At 43.6% G+C, this 27,248-nt stretch overlaps 1 protein-coding gene across 3 annotated transcripts in view; it reads right to left on the bottom strand.

Annotated features, from left to right (window-relative positions):
* Positions 1 to 3,247: 3,247 nt before the first annotated feature.
* stard8 (StAR-related lipid transfer (START) domain containing 8) overlaps positions 3,248 to 27,248 on the bottom strand; it is a 63,058-nt gene continuing 39,057 nt past the window's right edge. For all 3 annotated transcript variants that reach the window (XM_048237305.1, XM_048237304.1, XM_048237306.1), the window contains 11 exons: positions 26,423 to 26,486; positions 24,765 to 26,041; positions 23,767 to 23,940; positions 18,629 to 18,788; positions 17,226 to 17,424; positions 16,647 to 16,857; positions 12,187 to 12,298; positions 11,072 to 11,293; positions 8,862 to 9,079; positions 7,112 to 7,288; positions 3,248 to 5,719 (listed from right to left, as the gene is read on the bottom strand). In XM_048237305.1, the coding sequence (XP_048093262.1) occupies positions 5,602 to 5,719; positions 7,112 to 7,288; positions 8,862 to 9,079; positions 11,072 to 11,293; positions 12,187 to 12,298; positions 16,647 to 16,857; positions 17,226 to 17,424; positions 18,629 to 18,788; positions 23,767 to 23,940; positions 24,765 to 26,041; positions 26,423 to 26,486 (2,932 nt within the window). In that variant the 3' untranslated portion in view covers positions 3,248 to 5,601. The remainder of the gene's footprint in view (positions 5,720 to 7,111; positions 7,289 to 8,861; positions 9,080 to 11,071; positions 11,294 to 12,186; positions 12,299 to 16,646; positions 16,858 to 17,225; positions 17,425 to 18,628; positions 18,789 to 23,766; positions 23,941 to 24,764; positions 26,042 to 26,422; positions 26,487 to 27,248) is intronic.

Genomic DNA, 27,248 nt, shown 5'->3' with positions numbered 1-27,248 from the left:
AAATGGGTTAACATGACCCCTGGAGGCAAACATACGGGAAAAAATGGTCATCCTAGGCCCTACAGTTCTCAAGATATTCACAGAGAACTGTGTCTGCCCTACCCTCCTTTTCGGGGGTCCAGTCCAGCAGGGGGCTACAGATCAAAGCGAAAAAAATGACGGTTCCATGCTATCCATGTGGGGTTACATGCCCACCAAGTTTTGTGTACCCCGGTCTTTCAGTGTCCTGGGAATCCTTGTTGGTGTACGTCACTAAATGTACACATAAATTATTTTATTGTAAGGCCCCCCATGAACGAAAGTACACAAAATTGGCATGCATTCGGAGGGTGTCATAATGATCCTACACTTTTAATTTCGTGCAGTTTTGACCTTGTCAGAGATATTGTGATGAAAACACCTAATTTTTTGCTTTTTAATTTTTAGCTAGGTGGCGCTATACATGAAATAAGTGGTAATGGGATGGGTTGACATGCCCCCTTAAGACCAACATACATAAAAAGGTGGACCTCCTAGGCCCTATGGTTCTCGAGATATTCACAGAAAACTGTCTCTAAACCACCTACGCTACAGATCAAAACGAAAAACGATGGTTCCATGAAAAAGAAAAAAAAAATCTGACTAAACCTGCGCGGCAGTCATAATAAGGAAGCGGGTGCCGACTGCGCAGCCTGAGTCTCGTCGTAAGCAAGCGGGCTAGTTGAATGGCCTACTCCAGAACTAGCTGTTGTGAAATTGTTGGGAATTTAATTGATTAACACATCACATAAACTGTTATTGAGTGTTGTTTATACACTGAACTTGTGCCCTCGGAACCAAATCTGACAGCTTTGGAGTTTTGGAAGTAGGCTGCAGGCAGGCAGCTGGTGGATACATAACTGGCATGCGTAAGGTAATGGTAAGGTAAAAGCAATGACCGAAATGCAGTGTTTAAACACGTGTATGAAACGTATTAAATATGCAAACACAGACAGGCGCGCGGGAACCTATTTTTGACCAGGGGTGCTGAATAACAAAAATAATGGATGTCTGACGATTTCTCCCCCCGGACGTCATTTTAGTGCGGTGTGCGGGTGATAGCGAGAAGTTTTAGAAAAGTCCTGGGCAGCCACAAATTCCAATGTTCCGCGACAGCACTCCGAGTCCACTGCGCCCACCCTAACCCCACAGAAGCGCACTTGACATCGTTAGCCTATTTCAGTAGGCCCTATAGCTAAGGAAAATTACTTTTATGATCGTCAAAACCACACCAGAGATGTTAGGCTTTAAATATAGGCTAATAATCAGGCTGCAATGATCTCGCAAATAATTTCTGAATAGCCTAAAGTGTGTCATCTCCACAGCAAGTATGTGTCCTAATAATTTCTATCTTAGCGACTAGGATAGTGAAATTATTTCACTAGCTATGCATTTATTATTTTTGCAAAACTGTAAAACACAATTAAAGTTTCTTTCAGCTTATCCATGTTTTTTTGAACGTGTAAATAGCATAGAATATGTAGGCCTATATCAACCGTAGGCCTACACACTTGATCGCTATCACATAGATGAAACCACGCTACGGTTCTTACAGTAGGCTAACTGACTCACGTTCGAAAACTGCACCAATTCGAAATCACGATGGTTAGAGAATGTTAAATATGTTCAATATCCCTAACGGAATGCATGTCTTCGCCAAAAATGACAAAATACGATGTTATATTAATAATCCAAATGAACGTCAAACTTTGAAATAGTCTGAAATGAGATGTTATTATCATTGAGACAACAGGGGTATACAAAAAAAATCCGATTGTAGCTTACAGCAGCCGACTATTTAGGTTCAAGTTTATAATGTTGTGGACGGCCACCAAGCGTCTTCTGCCTCAAGGCTGCACGCGCATAGTTTTGTTGGTTAACGGGAAACCGTGTTATAATATTTTTTAAAAATCTATCCCCCCGCCGCCCCCGGAAAAAAAATCTCCCGTTTTTGAAAAGCTAAATGTTGACAGGTATGCTTTAAAGATAAATAAAACATAAATATACAATAGATTTTGTTGAAATAAATAAATAAATAAATAAATAAATAAATAAATACACAAATAATAGATTTTGTTGACAGCAAACCTATTATAAATAATAATAGATTTGGTTGAAATAAATAAATAAACAATATATTTTGTTGACAGCAAACCAGCAGACCTATCTAATTCCCCATCAAATATAGTCATCTGAGATATGAATATGAAACATCACAGCTGATAAACAAGAAATAAATGGCCACTCGGTTCAGTAAACAAATGCTAATCCCCCCTTTAAAAGAGGGGTGAGATGTTAGCAGCATGCACCTGTTTAGCAAAGACACATGCACCAGGTGTTTCTATTCATTCATTTCCCTGCATTACCAATAAGAATGACAAGAGGCTGTCTTCATATAGTAGCCTAAGGTCACAGGTTGGCTAATTAATCACTTTGACAAAAAATTGTGTGTAAGTATCTTTTGTAATGGCGATGATCTATTATGACGTAATGGTGTAACAACCTTGCAGCCCCACCTTGTAGCACTGTGAGAAATAACTGTTATTCTGTGATACTTCAGCAAAAGAAAGTTCATCAAGTTAATGAGCAATACCATATTAGTTTGTAACTCCGCTGCAGTAGCCTACTTTTACTTGTAACTTTAGATTAACGCATTACCAAATGAATGCAAAAGTGTATTGCTATGTTAGCTATTACTATTCCCCACAGCGACTATGACTACAAGGACCTGCAGGCTCTCTCCCGGCTCACATAGCTCCCAGCTGTACCCCTCCTCACTCTCATTATTGACCATATGCTAAGCAGCAGACATAATCAGCAGCCCAATTTCACACACCTCTTCACCTGAATCTTGTTCCCTTCATTTTATGTGGTTTGTGGGCCACAGAGGGCAACCGAGAGGGAGAGATAGAGATGAGAGTGAGTGAGAGAGCGCTTCTGTGCCGTGCTGACAGAGCCTTGTGATGTCAGGAATAATTTATCAGGAGGGGTGCTGTGTGTTAGACCCTCGTTTGCTGAGAGTAAGCCCTGTGCTAATGAAGTGGGCACAGAGATGAGCTAAGAGCACCGATTCAGTCGGATTTCAATTCAGCTCAGAAGAACTGACTGATGGGAGTTGTTCAATTGCGGTTTAAACTCCAGGGACTGATGCTGTAATTATATTATATTCAATATAATAAAGCAGAAGGAACAAAGCAGAAGGAATCTAATAGACACAAACAACATCCTGTTTTCTTCCAAAGGTTTATTGGTTTCCATCCATTTATTGGTGGAACAGTATTATACAAATAGGTAGTAAATTGAAATGTTGTCAGATCAGGAACAACCAAATATTAAAAACCAGATATCATCACAGTCTAAACATTGCAAAAATAATTTAGCTACTGTTAAATAAACACTTTTGTCAATAAAGTTTTTAAAATACAAATTGCTTTGATTTTACTCCACAATTAAATGTGGATTTGTACAATTTCGCCACATATTTCACCCACTCTCAATGCACATACTCCAACTTGCGTGATGCATGAAAAAAGAATGAAATGCTTGAAATAAATAAATGAACGATTGATAGTTGAGATGTGGGGAGGGAGTAAAACTGGCAGGAGGACCAGCAGATGCTATAAGCATATGAATGAGTCACAGAGAAAGCTGTGGAAAGGCAAAGAAGAACAGAAGCAGCATGTCAGACATTTGTCAAACACGCTGACAAAACAACAGTGTTTTATAATACCAACATAAAACTAAGACAAAGAAAATGTACTGTAGACATACACGTGTACACACATATCCACAGACTGGAGACAATGAGAGCAACAGAGGACATGTCTACACAAATAAAACACAAACAAGAGAACAAGCTGCAAAAGGTTGTGTTCTGAGGACATTACATCCACATTTCATCCCTTTTTTGCAATCAGTCCAAATGTAACTGACGTTATCATCCTACTGAACTTAACGCTTCATAATGAAAGATAAAGACAAAGTGCACTCTCCATCTGTACACCAGGAGAGGGTTCAGAGAAAAGAAAGTAGAGACAGAGAGAGAGAGAGAGAGAGAGAGAGAGAAAGGAAGGAATACCCTGAGGGCACTGTAATTCCCCAAATGACACACAACACTCGGGGGTTCTACCTTGAAGAAAGAGGACAAAGGCCAGAGTCCTCTAGGAAAATACTGGCATAAATCCAGATGGATTTCAAGAGGATTGCACTTTGTGTACATCACTAAATGCACCACGAAATGCATTTACACACCTACATAAACAGGGTGTCAGAACTGGTATGGGTGACTTTTACAAACAGAACAAAATATACTGATTCAATATTAAAATATATTATATTCTCTTAGGTTAACATGATTTTTATTTTGCATAGATAATACATGTTATCGTGCGTATTAATGACAATAATGACTACTAAACATCTCCTGAGTTACTGCATTAAAGGGATATGTATTATATCCTTTGCAACCCTTTATGATGGCTTTCAGATTCCCTGTACAGTAGCATTGGCAGGTGTTTTAAAACAAGATATTCTTTATTTGGCTTTTAAGCTAATGCCCCTGAGGTCTAGTGTCTCAAGATTTTCCTCCATGGCAAGGCAATATGTATTTAACACATGCAATGCACGCAAGGCAATATGTATTTAATGTACGCAGTGCATGCAAAGCAATATGTATTTACCGCACACAGTTCACGCAAGGCAATATGTGTTTAATGCACGTGGTGTTGCCCCCGGCATGTAGCAGCCTTTCGTGTCAATGGCAGAACTGATGGTCAGTACAGATGAACATTGGCAGTTTTTGTTTACTCAGTCTCTCTCTCTCACACACACACATACACGCAGGCTTTCAATCCCCTTAAAGTAACTGCATCCAACATTCAGTAGGATCGATCATGGCCTTTTGGTCTTTGAATAAAAAATAATGTTTGTAACATTTATAAAGGGCCGTTAGCTGAGCCAGTGATTTGATCATTCGAGTAGCTTTACCGCACACAGATTCTCTCTTCGTGTGGGGTAATTCATCAGGTCAGTGAGCCCATGTTTTGTAAGACATGTAAGAAACGCACACATTAACATGTTTGCTCCTATCTTGTGCAGTCATATGTCCCCCATAGAACATGCATCTACTGCATTTTAAACTTGTCTCCACTGTGTTTGCATAGTCTTAGTTAATAACTCTCAGAACAAGGTTATCCTTTAGCGAGCCAAACACATACACGTGGTCTCTCTAGGGCATAATTTTAATTTCACTCCTTTGGATCATCAGCTGGTTTGACCTTGACCTTGAATGAATTTTGTAATGATATTTTTATTACTTTCTTTCTGGTAATTTCCATGGTATTTTGCTAATTGGGAGCACTGTCCCCCTGATAATGATTCAGATACTGAGGCATTGAGACATCTGTTAGCCGAAAAGGTCAGAAAGAGTTGAGGGAGACTTCTTTTGTTCCTCGATGGTCACTCTCCATCCTTCTCTCTCTCTCTCTCTCCATCCATCCATCCCTCAATCGCGCTCACTCCCTCTTTCCCCGCTACCTTGTGAAGATCATTGTAAGGTCGTGGGGGCCAGTCCTCCACGGTGTCTCAGAGTTTGGTTTCAGGGCCACGAGCCGTGAGCACGGGAAAGGAGCTCCGTATCCTAGCGACCTCCACAGCGCAGAGGTGGCCAAACACCTTGTTGTACCACTCAGGAGAACGGCCCCTGGCAGAAAGGGGGAAAAAAACACACATCAAGTCAGCTATGAAGAGCAAACAAACAAAGCAGACACACACACACAAAGTCAAGAGCAGACAACAAACATATTCAGGTTCCTATCGAGGAAGTCAGAAACACTGGAGACCTACAGTACTTCAAGAGGAGATCAATAATGCGTAATAAAAAGAGAACTACAAGAGCTAGGGTGAAAAGAACAAACTGAATCGAACCCGAGCTGCTCCACCATGCATTGGGTTGCTCCCCTCAACTCCCTTCTTTGCTTTACTTTAATATCCTACCTGTAATTTGAGGACGACCATTTTAAGAGTAACTCTCTGTTGACGAAGGATGTGCAAGTGTAAGTGCTCATGTCCTCTTACAAATAATAGATGAGTGATAGAACTGAGCAAGCCATATATGCTTTAAAAGGCACTTTAAAGTGGTTGGGACATAAATTGTTTGGCCGCTGACATGCATAGCAAACCTATAATTTCACCATCCTGACTTTGGTGAAGTCCAGTCCAAGGAGCCCATATATATATTTTCTCCATAGAATAGAATAGAATATCTTTCATTTGTCATCGTCACGATGTACAACAAAATTTAAAGTACGACCTAATAGAATATATGCTAAAAACAAATAAATATAATTTCTAGAAGATAAAAAGAGAAGAAACACATGAGAAGACACACTAAAAGTGTTACACACACACGCACACACACACACACACAAATGGCGGAGGTGTCTTGTTCAAGGAAACTTAAACAGGGTCAGGAGAGGCTTGAATCTGCAAGCTTCCAGTTGTGGAACGACTCCTCTACCTCCTGTGCCACCACTGTCCCATCAGTGAAAACTGGGAAGAAGAGGAATCCGCAGGATGTGTGACTGCCACAAGCCATTATTTGTGCATTAATGTTGAATCTCACTAATGTTGAATCTCATTAATGTTGAGTCATACTGCGTGTGTAATGTGAAATAGGCTTGGCAGTCCATCGGTCGCTGTAAGAAATCCCCTACCTCCCCAAGCATAAGGAACTTAAAACTTCTCCTGTGTATGTCTAAAATCAAAGAAATGTGCATACATTGCTTTGCATACCCCAAGTGGAAAGAGGTTTCCTATAAATAGCAAACACAATGCAAATATGCATGTCCTACATAACCAAACCATGTTCTTTACTCTTATTTTTGTAACAAGCTATTCATTGACGCACTGTTGGGAAAAGAGGGATGAAAGACTATGACTACAATCCTACATAGCCTTCCCAGGAGATCATCCACACAATTTACCATTCACAGAGACAGGCAAAGAAAAGTCCAGAAGCGTCTTTGTTTACTGCTTCTGTTTGTTTGGCTTTGGTTTGTTTGTTTGTATTGGTTGTGCTTGTTTGGTTGCTCACCGTAGGTCGGCCCGGCAGTAGTGTGTGAGGCGGGAGCGGCCTAGTCCGCACGGCTCGATGACTATCCGCGAGGTCAGCAGCACCGCTCGGATGCCCGCCTCCAGCTGGACATTGTCGTGGTCAACCGACGAGGAGACGAGCACGCAGACACCCCGTGGCAGATCGTTGCACCAGCGCCTGGGCAAAAAGAAAAGGAACATACTGTGGTTTAATGCCAGCATCAAATGCTCAAGCACGCCACAATTACATCTGTACAAACACTCTGGATACACTATAAAAATGGAAGAGGCAATACAATTATCAAATCAGTGTTAGCCTGAGGCATCAATCCAGTTTGAAGCTTTGTTCCAAAATGCAATTTTTATTAGTTTAGCTATAGGCGTAGTCAGACCTGGAAGTTGATACTACAATTATTGCTGTAGCAGAGTGTATTCCAATTGATTTTCCCCACAAGATATTCAGGTGGGGTTGGGTTTCGGGCATGTAACAATCTTAGTGAGTTTGCCAATTTCCCGTCAAATTACTGCCAAGTGCTGCAGTGGCCTAATCCACGACGGCCCAGTACAAACCCTCGCAAAACAGCTTGGAAATGTTGCTCTATATGTAAGGACCACATTAAAGGGGCTGGGATTGCGGTCATAAATACACATGTCAACAGCATCGACCCGTAGCATTAACAAATATTGACATTTACATGTATCCAAAATGACTGACAGCAAGAGAATATAATTCAAGCTGCAGCGCAGAACTTACCTAGGAATTACTACTATTGATCCCAGAGTACATTTAGTCCAGCTTCCCATAGGGGTATGCAAACTGTTCGTATGCAGTAAGAACATTATATTGTGCAGTAAGAACAATATTATACCAGCAGCTTGTGAAAAGAGATCTGATCTGGTTACAAATGTGCCACTGCAAAGCCATGGAGTTAATCATAATCAGTAGAAACGTTTGCCTCCCCTTCTGTCCCAACTGGTACTAATGGATGTCGTGATGTTTGGAACAAAGTGGAGGATGGGAACGGACTTGCTCTGAAACACACAGATAACGGGCTACTACCCCCCTCCCCCCCGGCAGCCTCATGAATTAAACGTGTTGTGATCTGGGAGACCGCTCATCCACTAATGATCAAGCAGCCCTAAAGTGACAAAACCCCTTAGCATCACATGTACACTTGTAATAGGAGCTGTTGTGATATTATGCGTCTCCACGTCCTTCCTTGGCTTTGATCTCCACACACTTTGGATGCACTCGACATGCGTAACCACTTCATCAAGTGCAAAGGGGGCCACTAAAGGAAGTAGATGGGAGCTGTTTAAGATGGTAACACATCACCGCACACAGTCTGAGGGAGATTTGGGTGCTTGTAAAAGAGCAGGACAAGGAGGGGCATGTTGTTGAACCCCACAAGTTTCTATGACTGTTACAATTAGCCATCTACAACAGGCCACTAAAGGTCATTCATATTAAATCACAACTATTGGTGCTTTAGTATTTGTTAGAACCTGACAAACTCAACTTTGATTCTTGATACACAGTCAGTGTGTGTGTGTGTGTGTGTGTGTGTGTGTGTGTGTGTGTGTGTGTGTGTGTGTGTGTAAGAGAGTGAGAGACAAAGATATAGAGTGAGTGTGTAACTTGACAAGTGATGATAAGGTGTGTGTAGGTGAATCTGCGACAGTGAGTGTGTAAATGACTTGTGAGTGAATGAGTGAGTGTACGCGTGTCAGCCCGTGCGTGTTCAACTCACCTGAGCACCACAAAGTCTCTGCGCGGGTGTGGCGCCATGCTGTCGGTGATGTAGTGGAAGACCTCGGTGTTGTTCTCCAGGCTCTCCAGCACGCGGCTGTGCAGCAGGTCCTCGTCCCACAGGTGGCGCTCACGTAGAACCCTCTGCAGAACCACCCCCGCCGGCGCCTCCATTTCCGCCGACACGCGCCAAAGCCGGATTGGATGCCCGTCGCCCACCTGCCCACCGGGCGGGCAATCAGAACACAGCGTGTGTGGGACAACCAGGAGAGATTGGGAGAAATTGAGAGAAACAGAGAGAAAGAGAGAGAGAGAGAGAAAGAGAGAGAGAGACTAATAGGCATCAAACAAGCGGTTTTCTCTGCAGACCTTTTTAAAAACACACACACACACAAACAAACATCAAAGGTGCCCTGGAAAGTGCTGCAGCAACTTTTCGGCCCCTCTAGCTGCTGTCCTCGTCAGCGGCCACCCTCAGCCGGCCTCGGGGGGACGATTTATTGTTCCCTTTCGAGGAGTCAGCATTCAGCAGATTTTAGCGGAAAAAAAACCCTCATTATGAGTCTGAATGAGCATTGTGTCGATTTTGTATTGTATTCTTGTATACAGTGTGTGTGTGTGTGTGTGTGTGTGTGTGTGTCTGTCTGAGAGAGAGAGAGAGAGAGACACGGTGAGCATCTTGCGTGCCTTTCTCAGTGTAGCTGCCCGCTCCTTCATTCCCTCTCATGTTTCTTATTGGCATCTTCCCGGCGAGCGGGCGTGAAAGTGCCAGGGAAGCAGCTTTTCCCCCGTGCACTGCTAGGGGACGCTTAATCACGCGCCAACTCTCCCTGGCGCCCCCTGCACCCCTGGATGCCCCACAAAACACACCGGCATGCAAATGAAACACCTCCTAATATATCCCTCTTCCCAGTTCCCACACATAGTCCCAGTTCCAACTTTCGGACTATGTGTGTGTGTGTGTGTGTGTGCGCGCGTGTCTTTGTGACTGTGTGTGTCTGTGTGTGTGAGAGTGTGTGTGTTCATAATCTTATGCTTCTCATTATTACAGTTAGGTTTAAGCAGAACAATTCAACCAAATCAGCTTTTCTTGTATTCTGTGTGACTCTGTGATAAGGAGAAGGGAATGTGTCTGTTAGTTTATGTCCCAAAGGTAATCATGTTGTTTTTACACTTGAATGCAATTCCCATGTCATTTAAACCTCTGTGGTAAATTGAATAGCCATTGATTAGGGTCGCCTGATTGGAGTCATCTTTTGACTGATTTCCTATAGCAAGCTGGACCTGCAGAATTCTGCTCGGTCATGATTTGGTAGGGTTCTTAAGCGCAGAATGGTTCCTTGTCTAGTTAAGAGGTGAGTGGTTCAGAGAAGCCTTAGGCAGCCAGGGGACCTTCAAAGCATTAGGCCTGCAGTTTGAACATAGGATTTATAAACAGAGGGTAACAGTGTGAATCATTTATTATTGTGTAGAGAATCTGTCTGTGTGACTGTGTCTATCAAAGTGCATGCAATATGAAACCAAGAGGACGGTTCCACACTGGGGGAGGCATCTCTCTGATGCATGTGTGTGTGTGTGTGTGTGTGTGTGTGTGTGTGTGTGGTCAAAGCAGTTGGCATACCGTTTGTGAAGAGTTCTGAGGAGAAGGTAGCGCACTGGGGAAGGTATCTATTATTCTCTGTGCGCTTAGCCGTGGCTGTGTTCAAAGGCTTGCTGGCATTTTCAGCGCCATTAATTAATTTTCTCTGGATCATCTCTCCAATCTGCGAAACCCCACAGGGGTCCTTATACTGTCCTAGGCGGCCTGTTTACCATGCTGATGCGGGAAGGATCACACATCTGAGAGCCAAATATGTTCATCAGTGTCTCTGATCATGAATCAACCTTGTGCCCTGGCCTGTGTGTGTGTGTGTGTGTGTGTGTGTGGTGTGTATCTCTGCAGTGTCCTTTTAGACTTTCAGCTCATACCCATGGCTTTCCAGTCGGACCCACAAAGTTCACCGAAGTTCAGATAGCTTCCTGAATGGATAGAGTAATCTGCTGTATGTGTGTGACCGTGTGACTGTGTGCGTGTGTGCGTGTCTCGAGAGAGAGAGAGAGAGAGAGAGAGAGAGAGAGAGAGAGAGAGAGAGAGAGAGAGAGAGAGATTATATGTGTGTGTGTGTGTGTGTGTGTATGTTTGTGTATATATGTGTGTGTCTGTGCGTGTACCTTCTTATATGCCAGCTCAGTGTGTTCGGGGCCAGGGGCGCTGTGCCAGCCCTTGCTCTTCTCGCTGGCCTCTCGGAGCAGGCACTGGACGTTGTCCTCCAGGTAGGCGCGGTAGTCCACGGGCTCGCCCTGCAGGTTCACCCCCAGAGCGTGCAGCGGCAGCGGCTGAGCATCTGCCGCGATGTACGAGTTACGCGACTGCAGCATCATCTCATGGGGAATCTGAGCGAGACAGAGAGAACACATTGAAACTGGTAGACATAGACAAACATGGGTGCCTAGACATATGAGGAACTGTAGCTTCTGCATAAATTATGTAAAAAACGAGGAACATTTCCTTCTTGATTGCATCAGATATGCACCTATGAGAGACATTTTTTTTGCTGAATTCAAAAAGCATTTAACAGAATTTGAAGAAAACTATATATATTATTGGGAGAGGAACCAAACTGTTCATGCCTAGCTGCAGATTATATTATAACCTGCCATAAAACAAGAGAAAAGTTGTAACTTTCATGTATGTGGCATATTGATGAGTTTATCCCCTTTGTGTACATGTAAATAGGCATACAGTAATACATTTTTTTCTACAGTATAGCACTATTGCTGAAGCTATTACTGTCCTTAATACCATTTATCATTTTATTATTATTTATTATATTATTATTATTATATATTTTTCTCTTTCCTTTCATTATTTCATTTTATCTCTATACCAATACTTATGTAAAGTTAATTATTAACATGTTATACTTGTAGCTTTGGCAACAGTGACTTTACTCATTCATGCCAATAAAGCGCCATTTGATTTGATTTGATTTGATTTGAGAGAGAGAGACAGAGAGAGAGAGTCAGTGAGTTTAACTAATTTAAATAATCTTAGATAGATATGTTTGTTTATTCACAGTATTGTTCATCTTTTATATTGTTAAAAGTTATCAGTGTTTTTTCCTTTTCCATTTCCCCCAGTTTAAACCACGACACATTAAATTACTAAACATTCATGTAAATGCAATAGCCTAAAAGGAACTTGAGCCAAAAGTAGAGGCTTAAGAGTTTGTTTGATAAGCAATACATTTGTGTACTGTGTGTGTATGTGTGTGTATAAGCGACACCTGGAATAGTTTCTTGCACTCTGTGATCATGTGACTCAGGCATTTAGTGGCTGCCATGTTCTCACTGAGGTCCTTCTGGTCGGGCTTGCTGCCGCCTCTTCTGTTGATCAACCTGTCAGCACACACACACAGATCACAGATCAGCACACAAGTGGAGGTCTGCCTCCTCAGCCACACACTCAAGGGGCCTACTTGTTCAAGTCTACACACACACACACACACACACACACACACACACACAAACAGAGACACTAATGAGTGCATGTATGCCAAGTTATTATGCACTCAAGTGCTCACAGACACAAACAGTAATGAGAATATGCTATGTCAATGGCACTCATAGAAACATTCTGTCTAATTAAGGAAATGAGTAAATAACGTGGGCAGCGGACGCGGATGGATGGATGGACGGACATACACACACACTCACACCAGATCATGCCACCAATCACCAATATGCCATGAACACTCAGGAGAACATTCTGTGTAATTAAGGGGAGGAACAGATAAGTTGGCCACTCTGGAGAAGTCATGAGGAGCATTCACATCTCCACACACACACACACAGCCCTGAACACACAACACACACATCTCCACACACAGACATCCCAGAACACACAACACACAAATTGCCAATCTGCAGATAATTTAATGGCTCTGCAGTAATTATGACCGCCGCGCAGCGAAGCGGCGGTCATATAGGTTTAGTCAGATTTTTTTTTTTTTTTTTTTTTTTTTTTTCGCATGCCCAAATTTCCGTCAATGATTCCGGGACACTGAAAGACCGGGGTACACTAAACTTGGTGGGCATGTAACCCCACATGGATAGCATGGAACCATCGTTTTTCGTTTTGATCTGTAGCCCCCCCGCTGGACTGGACCCCCCGAAAGGAGGGTAGGGCAAACACAGTTTTCTGTGAATATCTCGATAACCGTAGGGCCTAGGAGGTCCACCTTTTTTATGTATGTTGGTCTTAAGGGGGCATGTCAACCCATCCCATTACCACTTATTTCATGTATAGCGCCACCTAGTTAAAAATTAAAAAGCAAAAAATTAGGTGTTTTCATCACAATATCTCTGGCTGACAAGGTCAAAACTGCACAAAATTAAAAGTGTAGGATCATTATGACACCCTCCGAATGCATGCCAAGTTTTGTGTACTTTCGTTCATGGGGGGCCTTACAATAAAATAATTTATGTGTACATTTAGTGACGTACACCAACAAGGATTCCCGGGACACTGAAAGACCGGAGTACACAAAACTTGGTGGGCATGTACCCCCACATGGATAGCATGGAACCGTCATTCTTCGTTTTGATCTGTAGCCCCCCGCTGGACTGGACCCCCCGAAAGGAGGGTAGGGCAGACACAGTTCTCTGTGAATATCTTGAGAACTGTAGGGCCTAGGATGACCAATTTTTTCCGTATGTTTGCCTCCAGGGGTCATGTTAACCCATTCCATGTGCACACATGTGCATAAACAGATACCTGCCACACACATACATTTACAGTAATCATAATGTGATGACACATACTCACACAGTAGACATATGTGCGCATGCATGCACATGCACAAACACACATCGCAGGCAAACACACAAGCAGCACATACACACACACACACACACACACACACATAAACATAAATTTGTACGCACACATGCACATAATTCAAGAATTTTTACCGTCATCTACTCCCTGAATTTTTGGTCATTGATACCGGGACACCGAACCACCGGGTACATGAAATTTGGTGGGTATGTAGCCCCACTAGACTTTACGGAAAAATTTCATTTAGATCCCCGGTACCACCACCAGCCCCAGGCTGGGTCCCCGAACTGCAAAAACAAACAGTTTTTCCTAAATAACTACCTGAACCGTGGCACTGAGGATGAAGAATCTTTTATGGTATGTTGGTCTCAAGGGCCCACGTCAACCTGGCTCATAATCACTCATTTGTGATTTGCACCCCGGTAAAAAATGAAAATGCGATATTATTCTGCTTTAATTGCCCCTATCTTCAGTTAAGATGTTCAGAACTGCACCAAATTTTATGTGTATGATTGACCTGGCATTCTCTGGGGTATGCCAAGTTTTCGTAGAATTTCATCCATGGGGGTCTAAAAATTAGGTTATGTGTACATTTAGTGACTGTACACTCATTGGCCTGTAAATGGCGGTGCACACATATACACATGCACACACACAGGCACCCACATACTATCGGGTATTAGAACGGCCGATACATAATTACAAATTCAGTAGGATTAAAAGAAAGCCAAAATAAATATTCATCATCATCATCATGGCTGCATTTTCAGTATTGGCGATAAGTAGTCGTTTGTCCACTAGATGGCGATCGTTGCAGTGAGGCGTAATTTTGTTGGAAGTTAAAAGTGGGTTGGAAAAACAATGGGCGCTTCCTACAAGGACTGTAATTTACCTCAGCGGACATCTAATAAGGATAGGGACGATGTTCACATGAAGTGTAATTCCCATTTCTTCTTGAAGTTGAAATAAATCTGAGGATGTTTATCGGACATGCTTGGTTTTACTGCAGGAATACGTTAATCTTGTAATATCAATAAGGACCTAGGTAATGTTACGTTAAGCGTTAGTTGAGTGATGGAGGCATTTGATTGATTGCATTTGTAGAAAACTATAAATGCAGTTATACCAAGCAAATTGATAGCAGCACTGTTTGTATCTTTCGACTGTCATTTATTGCACGTGCTACAAAATCATTCTGTGCAATGGAAGATTTACCAACGTTACACCGGTATGATACAGTTTTGCCTATACATGCGTGAGACTGAGGCGCCTGTTTATTTTGTTTTAAGTGTGCATGGTGTGAGAGGGGAATCGATGTGCTTTGATTACAGCTTGGTAGTTGTAGTCTTGTGAAATTAAAAAGCACGTGTGTGTGAAGTATCCAAACAATGACACCTTCATTTCATTATGGCTGCTTTAGCAACACACCTTAAGCTACTGTGTAGTGGGTCCCATCTAGAAGTGGCTACTTCATTCGCGCTTTCCTTGACTCATGGAGCTGCTTGAATGTTATTAAAATTTTTCGCCCGCGATATGGCAGTTTAAGTCCGCTTGATACTGTAAAGGCGTAAGCCATTGGTTTCAAAGGAGATTTTATTAGTGTCGCCAGCATAGCCTATTGACAATTTATGTTGTAAATAGGCCTACCTTATAATCCTACCTGTAGCTTAGGGAAGCTAACAGCTTTCTATTAGGATCTAGTTTGTTAGTTACCGTTTTGTCATAACTCCCTGATGCATTTTTGCATTTAGAATAGCCAGAGCGTGTATTTCTCAATCGGAAAATTAAACAATATCGGGTGCCTATGGACTAGGCTGGGTGAACCCAGCCTGATCTGCCCGCTATTTATTTTTTGATTTCTTAAAAGATTGAGCTTGGTCTGATGAAAGCCAGACTAGCCATGGACCTCAGTTACACAATGCAAGGGAACATGAATCAGCCTATATTTGTAACGAACAATAACGGACAAAAGCTCTTCAACTTTGGCCCGTTAAAATGTGTATGAACAGTCTAGCGACGCATTTCATCAAGGCCCATTTGGACATGTCAGTTATTTGCAACACTGGTTAGATGTAAAACAGCATTTCGTTTCAGACTAGGCTACTGTTACTTAATTTGTGCATTAACAATAACGTTTCAGACTACTGTTACTTAATTTGTGCATTGACAATAAAGTATTACATGAACTAAAGATGACTAAAATCTTATGTAGAAGAAGAAACATTCACAAAAAATCCATCCATCCAAAAATGACCTTTGTTTTGATAGCTGTTGAAAACGGCATGGAACTGACAGAGATGTTTTACACAAAAAAAAATAAATAAATAAATAAATAACATTATGCTGATACCTTTTTGCTTTTCCCAAATACAATGTAGCCTACAGGTGTAAGTGACCTTTCATCAATCCAGTTGCAATGGATGAACTGTGATGAACTGCCCAACTTGTGATTGTTTAGAGATTTTAAAGGTTTTATAACAATGCTACATCTTCTTTGGCTATTCTACAATCTATTCACCTTTTCAGCACCAGTCGGCTACTTTCTGTGCAGCCGCACACACACACTCAGGCATGCCAAACAAGCATACACAAAAGTTTCAAGAGTGGGGGATGGAGTAAAATATGGAGACAAATTGAAGTGTGATTTATTTTCGCGGAACGGATGTACAGGACTGAGCGGCGGTCATATTTTGTACCGCTATGCGGTACATCTAGTTACTGTAATTACTATAGATGGTTTGACAGAGCTTCCTATCACTTTCCAACATACCTCTCATCTCATACACCCACACCCACAGCTAGATACACCAACACACACACTATCACACATTATCACTCAAACACATGCTTAAGCACATGCTAACAAGCACACAATCAATTCACACACTCACACACAAACACACGTACCGTGGTGAGGTGCCATCTTTCTTGGAGACGTTAAGGTGCAGTATCGACGGGGCCAAGCACACGGCCAGGGTTTCGGCAGTCATCTGATTGGCTGGCGCCGAGGCGATGTCACTGAGGAAGTAAAGCAGAGTCTGCAGTACCTCTCTGTTCTCGTCTGGCAACAGGATGACCGCCGCCTGCGCCGCCTGCAGACGCTGCTCTTTGGGGACGCCTGTGTGTACACACACACACACACACACACGTACAGACACACACGTACAGACACACACGTACAGACACAGACACACAGACATAGACACGCACACACACGCGCACACACACACCAGACACACAAGTACAGACACGCAAGTACAGACACGCACGTACAGACACGCACGTACAGACACACACATACAGACACACACGTACAGACAAACACGTACAGACACACACACACACACCAGAGGAAGGCAGGTTGTCAGCACTCTAATCAATAGTCTCACCTATTTTGACACAAATAGGCCAAAGGATTTCGATTTATTCACACAAACATAACGTGTACACCGACACACACACGCATACACCTACACACATACTCACATTGATAGATCTGCAGAAATGTGTCAGTGAGCTTGCTAGTGAGGACAGGCTCTGGCAAGTCCCTAAAGTACTGTTTCAAGAGGTCAGCCACGTCGTAAGCTGATTGGCCTGTGTAGGTCACATGATCCGGGGAGTTCTCATTTAGCTGCCGCAGGGCCTGAATGCGGGATTTCACACCCGATTTCCGGAAGAGTCCCACCTGATAAAGGTGATAAAAGAAGTACACACACAAGACATGGAAAAATTAATAAAAGTCACACTATATCAAAAGTATAAGACACAGTAAACGTGGTGAACTGTGCACATGAAAGTTCATGTCCACCCTTGGGTATATTCTACTTGAAAGTAAGTGTTGCGTGTGAGTGTGTGTCAGAGAGAGAGAAAAGGAGTGACATGTTTTAGGCACTAACTCTGTGTGTGTGTGTGTGCGTAAGAGTGAGTGAGTGAGTAAGTGAGTGAGTGAGCGAGTGAATGAATGTAAATGGACTGCATTGTTTCCCATACATTGACTAATCTGTGGCGGGGCGCCACGAAATAAAAATCGGCCACCACAGATGAATGTATTATGTGTAAAATTGAATTGAATTTAAATTAAATATAAGGTCAAATCCTTGCATTGCCATTGAGCTGCGCTTTTTACGCACACAGCCTTTCCTTGCCCTGCCCCGCTCTCTCTCGTAGCCCGCTGCCCCTCCTCTGCATGTGCATTTAACAAAATATTCACGATTGTTGAAGGATTGTTGTTGCCATATAGAAGCATTGCATAGAAGACGTCTGGCTAAATTGCTATTAAATCCGCTTAGCATCGTGACCATGCTGCACAAATTTGTTCAAAACTGCTGCATTGAAGTGAACTCTGCTAAGGTCTTATCACAACATAGTAGGCTACATTGAAGAGACTAAACTAAGTTATGAAATAATACAGTATCTCAAAGCTAACGTTAGAATACTGTTTGGATGTCGAATTTAGCATGCTTAGTCTACTTACAGCTGCTTGTCAATTTCGTTGAAGGGCTCATTTTATTGACTCTGACACTGAATGTTTGCAAAATCCCGATGTAAATAGAAAAGTGTTTTCCAAAATTAAAAAGTGCTTGTCCCAAGGAGACCCCCCCGTTGTCAAAGTCAGCTACCGCCACAAATTGAATCCAATTCCGTGGGAAACACTGGACTGCATTTATATAGCATTTTTTTTACATTCACCCATTCACATTCACACACACAGAGATGGCGGAAACTGCCATGCAAGGAACCAACCAGCACACCAGACTAGGGTTCAGTGTCTTGTTCCAGGACTCTTTGACAGGGCTAGGGGTGTGAGTGTGTGAGTGACTGAGTGTCATGTTCTGTTACTGCCCACAAGAAAGAAACAAACAGACAGACAGACAGACATGTTCTATTACCTGTCCGAGGCACTGGCTGCGCAGGTATCTCATGGCCTGCTGGATGCTCTGAGGGAGGGGCTGCCCGGTGCGCTGGACATTGATGTTGGGCGGCACGGCAAACACATGCTTGTCCCTGTAGTCTGGCACCTTGGACCGCTTCATGAACTTAGGCACCGTCCTAACCGAGACACAAGCAGTCACATAGCAGTCAAGACCAGCCAACACCTTCCACTGATACCAAACAGACACCTCAGGCACGGTCTTCCACAGGAGTCCAATCCAATCAGACAGACTCAGGCTCAGATGATCTGATACTGCACAGATAGAGCAGTGTCTATCTGAGGGTAAGAGACAGTACAACTTTTCTATGAATTTCAAGCAGATCTCTTGGCCCAAGGAAAGGCCGTCTGACATGGCATCCAGTTATCGTAAATCATCTGTGTTTTCACCCTTTGTACTGTATATTTCATCGGTTTGGTAAAAATAAAAAAATAAATAAAAACATGACAAAGTTAAATATGTGTTCAGCTGACTAATGTTACTAAAGCTTCAAAGTAATAAATCCGCATCATCATTAGACTCTACAATCGACAGACTAACAGAGAATATGTAAGGGATAATGAACGCTGGTCATTATCCCAACAGGACCCTGATGCGCTGACTACTTACGGCGTGATGTGAAAGACGTGAATAACAAGCACAAAACCCATTTCCCTTGACAGCGGTCTGTTATACTTAGCAATGGTCTGTTATCGAGAAATATCAGACCACCGAACATTGGGAAGGCCCATTCAAGTGAATAGAGCATTCTGCAGCATTATGAAGAGCCATGTACTAAGTTTTCTTAATTGCAGCTATAAACTTGCCTGGAGATTCCAGACAATGGTAATCTAGAAAGATTAAGGGTCTGGCCACGAATAATGTAATGGCCCAACTCGAGGGGTGGCAACAAGCGTGCATTTGAAAATCTAACTGCATGCAATTGGATAAGACTATACGACCAATGTTTACTGATTCCGGACTTTGACGCAATTGGATAATACTACGACTGTCATCTGTTTAGCTCGCCTTTGGCCCGCCTATATCAGATACACCGATGTGATTGGGTCCCCGCGATACAAGTGGCAAAAGTAACGTGCATCATTACTCATTGCCAGAGTGTCTCGCAGAGACAATTCAAATTGTGCTCTTGCGAGAAGGATTTTCCAGGGTAGCTATAAACATAACATGAAGCAAAGGACACTGACTCTTCCAGTACCAGAATTAGTGAGGGATGGTGGGAGGGATATTTGAAACACCAAAGGTTAACAGAGTTGGCCGCTTTTTCTTTTTTTAACAAGGCTATTCAGACCCTTTTGCTTCAGTGATGGTCTGTCACTGTGCAAAAGTTCCCAACAATTAAATTGGCTCCAATTACGAAATGGGAGGTGCTTAAGTGCTGTCTGTTCCAGAGGCAGACACAAGTCTGCCAAAATTGGATTCATTTGCATTTCACTCATTTCACTGTAGGATCTTTGATGTTAATGTGTGAATATGTATGTGTGTGTGTGATTTCCTGTTGGCCATGACAGCTGCAGAAAAGATAATGCTTTCTTTGAGAGTGCAGAGCAGAGAAATGAATCATCTATTAGTCCTAAGAACCGTGTCAGCCAGACGGACAGTGCACACACACAGATAGACAGACACCGCATACACGCATGAATGCACACACACACACACACACACACCGCTAATGCTGCCCTGAGAGAATGCATCCACAGTCCATTGGGACATAATTTATTCTCCTTTTGCTTTTGGCCTCACATACACATACTACACAAATGCTCACAGACACACACACAGTGGAACACCTCTAGCCATGTCAGTCATGGTATTGTTTGGTCTGACCCCTTATGTCTTCAGTAGTTTCATAACACCATTAATCTCATACATTTTTAAGTCCTCGAAGCCTGCAGATCTTGTGAACCTTTAAGCTCCAAGGACCAGAGACAAAAAAAATGTAAGTGGGAGATGTCTGTTGAGTTGCGGGTTAGTGTAGATGAAGATTTTATGTCAGTTGAATTTTTAAATAGGGCATCCATATTTTTCAACTTCAGAAAACCATAACAAGATAAACTTTAAGATGCCATGGTTTGACCTCAAAACATCCTTAAGAACGGCATGAACTGTTCTTGTTGTACCGTATTTATTGTTTGCCTGGGTTGTTTCATGCTAAATGCTAACACTGCTTGTATGAGTGCATATCTGATATCTCAGTAGGTTGCAACTATTGTCCATACAGGTTAAAAAGATAAAGGTGAAAATATAAACATATGTGCACCAGTGAATATGTGTGTGTGTGTGTGTGTGTGTGTGTGTGTGTGTGTGTGTGTGTGTGTGTGTGCGCATTTAACAGTATACTAGGCATGGGTGTACATTTGTGAAGGTGTGTGTATATGAGCAAGGCTGTGTATGTGTGAGTGAGTTCATGTCTGTGTTTGAGTTTATATTAGGCATACCTGAGCACATTCACAAGGTCAGGATGTACATACACAGTCCTAGTGTCGTATGTAAAGCGGGGAAAATAAGAACACGTCAACATTTTTTTCAAATGTGCCTGGCGTGTATGTGTGTAGTGCAGTTAAGCAATTCGTTACATCGCGAGGCTGCAAGATTGTCTGCCTCTGAGGCCGTCGGCCCACCGGTCCAAAGTTACAAGGGTGGCTTTTACGCTTACAGGCGCTAGGGGAAGCAAGACGGCCACCATTCAACCCGCCAAAAAACGCCATATAACCATTTCAATGACTGAAGCTGTTCAGTTAAGGTAAATTAAGCTAAAAAAACTGCATAGTTCCCCTTTAACTCAGGTGATCCACACATATAGCGCCACCACTTCTCAATGAGACGTGGTCTGGCAACCAAACGTTCATTTTCTCGTATTTGAAAAAAATGCTCAGATCCGTTTATTGGGTGCCACTGATGTCTATCAAATGCGTCTGTGGATAGCTCCTCATCGTCTTGCTTTCCCCCCTGTTCTGTGATTGGTTCCCTATCTCAGGCGAAAATTTGCTCCATGGTCTCCAGGCTGCCTTAGCAGCGTGAATCAAATTGCGCGCAAGGCAGCATGGGAACACCCAGGCTAAGAGTTATGTATAATAAAGTGGAATGACACAGGAAAAAAGTATTGAACACACCTACTGAAATTTCCTAAATACTTTGTGGAAAAGCCTTTATTTGTAATGACAGCTTTCCATTTCCTGTATGACGAAACTAATCAGTTGCGGTATTCAGATTTTAGCCCATTCTTTTAAACAGATAGTCTTTTAATATTGAAGATTTCAGGGGTCCAATTCAGTTCATTCCAGTTCATTTTGCTAAATGCTTTGCTGGAAGGTCTAGCCATGTCTCATCCTCATCATCCTGGTGGATGGCAAAATTATCCCGGAACAAAATGACTCCATTCATCATTCCTTCAACTGTATGAAGTCTGTCAGTACCATGAGATGAAAAACAGCCCCACACCATGATGCCTCAACCTCCAAACCTCACTGTTGGTATGGTATTTTTAGGGTGAGGCACAGTGTCATTCCTCTTCCAAATACTATATGGTGTGTAGTATGACATCCAAAAAGTTTAACTTTTGCTCTCGCCTTACCAGAATACATTCTCTCAGTATTTCATAGGCTTGTCCAAACGTTGTGTAGCAAACTTTCAACGAGCTTCGACATCTTTTTCTTCAGTAATAGAGTCATGCGGGGTGAGCGTGCATAGAGGCCATGACGGTGAGGTGCATTACCTATGATTTTCTCTGTAATAATTGTATCTGCTGCCTCCAAGTCTTTCTGTAGCTTTCTCCGAGTGGTCCTTGGCTCTTGGGCTACTCTTCTAACTATCCTTCTGACTTCCTGGTCAGAAGTCTTGCAAGGAGATCCTGTGCATGGTCGATTGATGATGCAGTGATGTTCCTTCCACTTGCAGATAATGGCTCCTATGCGGCTTACTAGATGATTCTGAAGTTTTGAAATGCATCTATAACCAGTTCCATTGATATGTTTTGCAACAAAGGTTGCAAAGGTCTTGGGAGAGCTCTTTGCTTTTACCAATCATGAAATGTTTCACCTTGACACCTTGGTAACGAAAAACCTTTTTATAGCCCATCAATATTTAGTAACCCAGCTTATATTAATTTGCACAGATAGGAGGGATAATTACTCTAACCAATCATAGAAGCTCATTCCTTTGTGTACTGTTTACTTTGTTTATTTATTGTTTATATTTCTTGTAGTTCTTTTATTACTTTTATAAATCACTCCAACACAACTATTTATTCTTTAAAGCAGCCCACTTTCCCTTTTCGCGATGACACTATTTGTTTATTTAATAACTATGTCCACAGACAAGGTAGAATATTTTGCATGACTTTTAAAAGTACAATGTATTGCGACATCAGATGCAAGTCAAATTTGTAGTTTCTTATGTCTCATTCCATCGAACTACAGATCCGCTACCCGATCTGGCAAACTTACATAGTGCGGTTATAGCCGATAGAGGGCCACGAAGCGAATGCAGAATTGCCCTGTTACGAGTTGATGAACCACTGAAACGATTTTGGAAAGATTATTTTAAGGTATAAAAACTCTTTGGTGTTGCTTTAACTCAGGCTGAAGCTGTTTTTATTTGTTGTGTGGTTTGTGTTGGATGTTCTTCATGTTCCTGCTGCATACAAATTGCCCTTTTTTGGGACAAAGTATAAACTGAACGCGAGTGAGTGAGTGAGGGAGGGACAAAGAATAAACTGAACGTGAGTGAGTGAGTGAGGGAGGGACAAATAATAAACTGAACATGAGTGAGTGAGTGTGTGTGGGACAAAGAATAAACTGAATGTGAGTGAGTGAGTGAGTGAGTGACAAAGAATAAACTGAACGTGAGTGAGTGAGTGACAAAGAATAAACTGAACGTGAGTGAGTGAGTGAGTGAGTGAGTGAGTGAGTGAGTGACAAAGAATAAACTGAACGTGAGTGAGTGAGTGAGTGAGTGAGTGAGTGACAAAGAATAAACTGAACGTGAGTGAGTGAGTGAGTGAGTGAGTGAGTGAGTGGTGTGTGTGTGTGTGTGTGTGTGTGTGTGTGTGTGTGTGTGTGTGTGTGTGTGTGTGTGTGTGTGTGTGTTGCGCTCACCAGTTCCAACCGTGCTTGCTGGTCTCGCAGTGCCTCTCCATGATGGCGGTGAGACGGAGCAGCGAGAGCTTCTGCAGCAGGTTGAGCTGGGCGGCCGACTGCCGGTTGATCTCCAGGGAGGCGGCCGTCACGCTCGGCCGGTGCGAGTTCTGGAAACTGTGCCAGCGGAGCTTCCTACCGGGACACAGAAGACGAGCGTCGACACAGACATTTCATTAAGAGCGCGGTCAGACTGGACGCTGTCCCTGCAGTAAGAGGAGTCTCTTTTCTGCTGTTTTGTATTGGCAGTAAGTGTTTAGCGCGCTCCTTATGCACACTGAGCATCTCGCAATCTCTGCGCCTGCTGCACCTTGCCTTTTCACAAAGGTGCCCTAAGCCCACAAAAAGTTTGACTCTGAGTGGAATTAGCTTTTTTATCAAAACATAGTGCACCACACGGTAAATCGCCCTCTGTCTGATCGTGTCCTAAGTCACCACCAGCTGATAACCCCCATACCGTCCTCTCAAACACACAGAAAAATGTAACATCAAAATAAATCATCGGTTTTGTGGGCTGATAATCAAAACGTATTTCACAGGAACAAAAACGCCTAATCATGCCAGTTGAGATGGAGCCTGTTTTCAGAATAACTGACAGCTGACGTCGTTCAAACAGACAGCTAAATCTGACAGACAGGTCTAATGAAATTAGAAATGAAATGAAATGAAATGAAATGAAAGTCGCAGAGCTGCAATGTGAGTGCAACGGGCTGAGTGAGGATAGTGGATTTTATAACGCAACTACCCTCCGGTGATGTAAGAGAATGGCCTGGGGTGTACTGATGTAAGAGAATGGCCTGGGGTGTGGTATGACTGCCTGAAGGACACTGAATCACTTGCACTCTCAGCTGGGTGGAGCGCTTGGACAGCTGTCTACAGTGCACCACAATGTAGGTTATTAATCTCCAATGGGTCCTATCTCCTAATCCTATTGCTGTGTCCACCTTCGTTAATTTTACCTGCTTGGTCTGGTCAGTGATGCTCCGACACCAGAGTCCCTCCTCTCCCTCATCTCGCCCTCTCCGTCACCGTCGTTGAGCGAGTTGCCAGTGCTGTCGTAGTCGCTCATGGTCGTGCCCATGTCCGACATGGACTGCTCCTCCAGGTGTGGGCTGCTGGGTATCGTAGAGTCTACAGCGGAGTCCTCTTCTGTGTGGGATTTGTCTAGCTGCCGTGACCACTGGTCAATGTTGTGCTGGAGTCCGTGAACTTGTCGGAGAATATCGTCCAGATCCAGGGCTTGCTCGGCCCCGCTCAGATTGAGTAGCTCTTCGGAGCTCCCGCCGACTTCCGGGACGTTGTCGTAAACGCTGCCGATGGACGACGTGGAGTTCCGCCTTTTCCGGAACGTGGAGTCGTCGTTGGAGAAGTCCTGCGAATCGCTGCGGCTACTCATGCTGCCCACTGAGAAGTCGCCATCTTCTCCAGGCCAGCCAATGGCGTTGGCGCTGTCCCCGAGTGAGGCTGGACACAGGCTCTCGATGGACAGCGAGCGGGGAAACGTTCCAGGCTTGTGATCCTTGGGCAGATGAACCAACCTGGACCGACTTCCTTGCTGCCTGTTTCTTAGAGACGCGGTACGGTCTGCAGCGCGGGGTCGGCTCCAGGCGAGCTGGTAGTCCTCCAGATAGAGGCACGCACGACGGGGACCGCTGGACGCAAAGTCGGGCAGTTTGCTGCGGCTTAGGCTACTCCTGCAGATGGTGTGGGCCTTCCCCGCCTTGGCTTTCAGCCCCGGCAGGCTCTCGTCCGAGGTGCAGTGGAGACCACCAGGCATCCTCATCGCTGTGGTGACCGCATCCCGTTCCTGCTCCTTCCGCCTCAGCGACTCCATCCTGCGGAGGAAGGAGCGCGAGCATCTTTTGGGCTTGTCCCTCGCCGGCGACGACGCCCTCTGCTTCTCATCCTCCTCGCCATCGGCATCTTGGTGGACGTCGCCCGCCGCGGCCATGCTGCCGCCGAAGGTGGACGCTGCCGCCGACTCTGTCGGGCTGGTCTCGCGCGTGCTCTCCACGCTCAGGCTGCTGTCGCTCAGTGCGGACCGCGCCGAGGCGACGGAGGTGACCTCCAGGTTGCTGAAGTCGCTCAGCATGCTCTCGCTGCTGGCTGATGCCCTCAAAGGTCGGAGTGGGGCACCCGGAGAGAGCGGGCGAAGCCGTGACCAGGTCTTGCTCTCGCGCTGGAAGGCCCAGCGGTCGCTGATGGCACACGCGTCATCCTCCTCCGAGTCCTCACTCTGCATGGCACACCAGCACAGAATTCACTCTTAAATATTTGAGCAAAAACATGCAACGCACCATCAAGCACATCAAGGGAACAAATACGAGCAGAATATTAACCCAGATTAAGCACCTTCAGGTCAAACACATTTAAAGGATTTAATGAAGTTGAATGAAAAAAAAATACACCAATTTCAGACCAGGTCACTGGATGTGTCGCAGAAAAGAAGTAATTCAGGCAGACATATAAGGTCAGCTAAGGCAAAAAAGAAAAATTGTGGTAACGAATCTAGTAAAATAGTGGAGACATAAGTTGTGTCTGTCAGCTTGGCTATGCATATCAGGCTGAGCCAGTCTGACTAATGAGCTGTCAGTCAGTCACACACCACCACACCGACCTGCTTGCACTGAAAGTGAACCTCCAGTCGCATGGCCGCACACTTGTTCAGCGTCGTCAGTCTCCTGTTGAGAAATACACACACAGAAATGTGAAAATGTAATCACATACTGTAATGCCAACACCTGTCCCTTTGTGAGAGCACGCTCTGCCATTGCAATGACCAGCTGGCGAGTACTATATAATTGAAAGGCTAATTTAAAACATCCTAATATAACTCTTAGCATCGACTGTGAACCACTATGAAATGAAATGACACACACCACCATTCACAGGTAAAACTGCAATTTGAGCACCAACGGCAGCAGGACCTACTGCAGGATCACTCTGATGAGGCTACATTGTAGATACCCTCATACACAATGTTTCTATAATGCAATTCAATCTTTTGTGGACAGAAAAAACAACTATGTTTCGCTACAAGATAGAAAATACTCCCTTCCCCTGATCCAATCCTTTTTTGATTGGCATTTGGAGTTTATCAAACTGGCATAAGTATATTGGGCATGGTACTGAAGACTAAGTACACTTCAGTGTTTGACTTGGTATCCAAAACCAATTCATTTAAGGGAGGGACTAAATCTCCGAGTCAATTACACAAAACGCACACACATGAAAAGATGGGAGAGTGAGGGTAGAGAGGGGATGGAAAAATATATTTCAGAAATCAAAGGCACCCATGCTTGCGTGGTCATATATCAAAGCGCAATTCTTTCTGCTTTAAGGAGAAATGACTCAGCCGGTCTATGAGCTCAAGCAAAACTATTCTCTCTATGTCTATCTCCCAGTTTATGTGTATAGGTGTAGTTTATCTCCCTCTCTGCTTG

Source organism: Alosa alosa, chromosome 2 (assembly GCF_017589495.1).
Source record: "Alosa alosa isolate M-15738 ecotype Scorff River chromosome 2, AALO_Geno_1.1, whole genome shotgun sequence".
NCBI lineage: Eukaryota > Metazoa > Chordata > Actinopteri > Clupeiformes > Clupeidae > Alosa > Alosa alosa.
The sequence above is the reverse complement of the archived record's forward strand: the minus strand, read 5'-3'. Positions and strand labels throughout refer to the sequence as shown.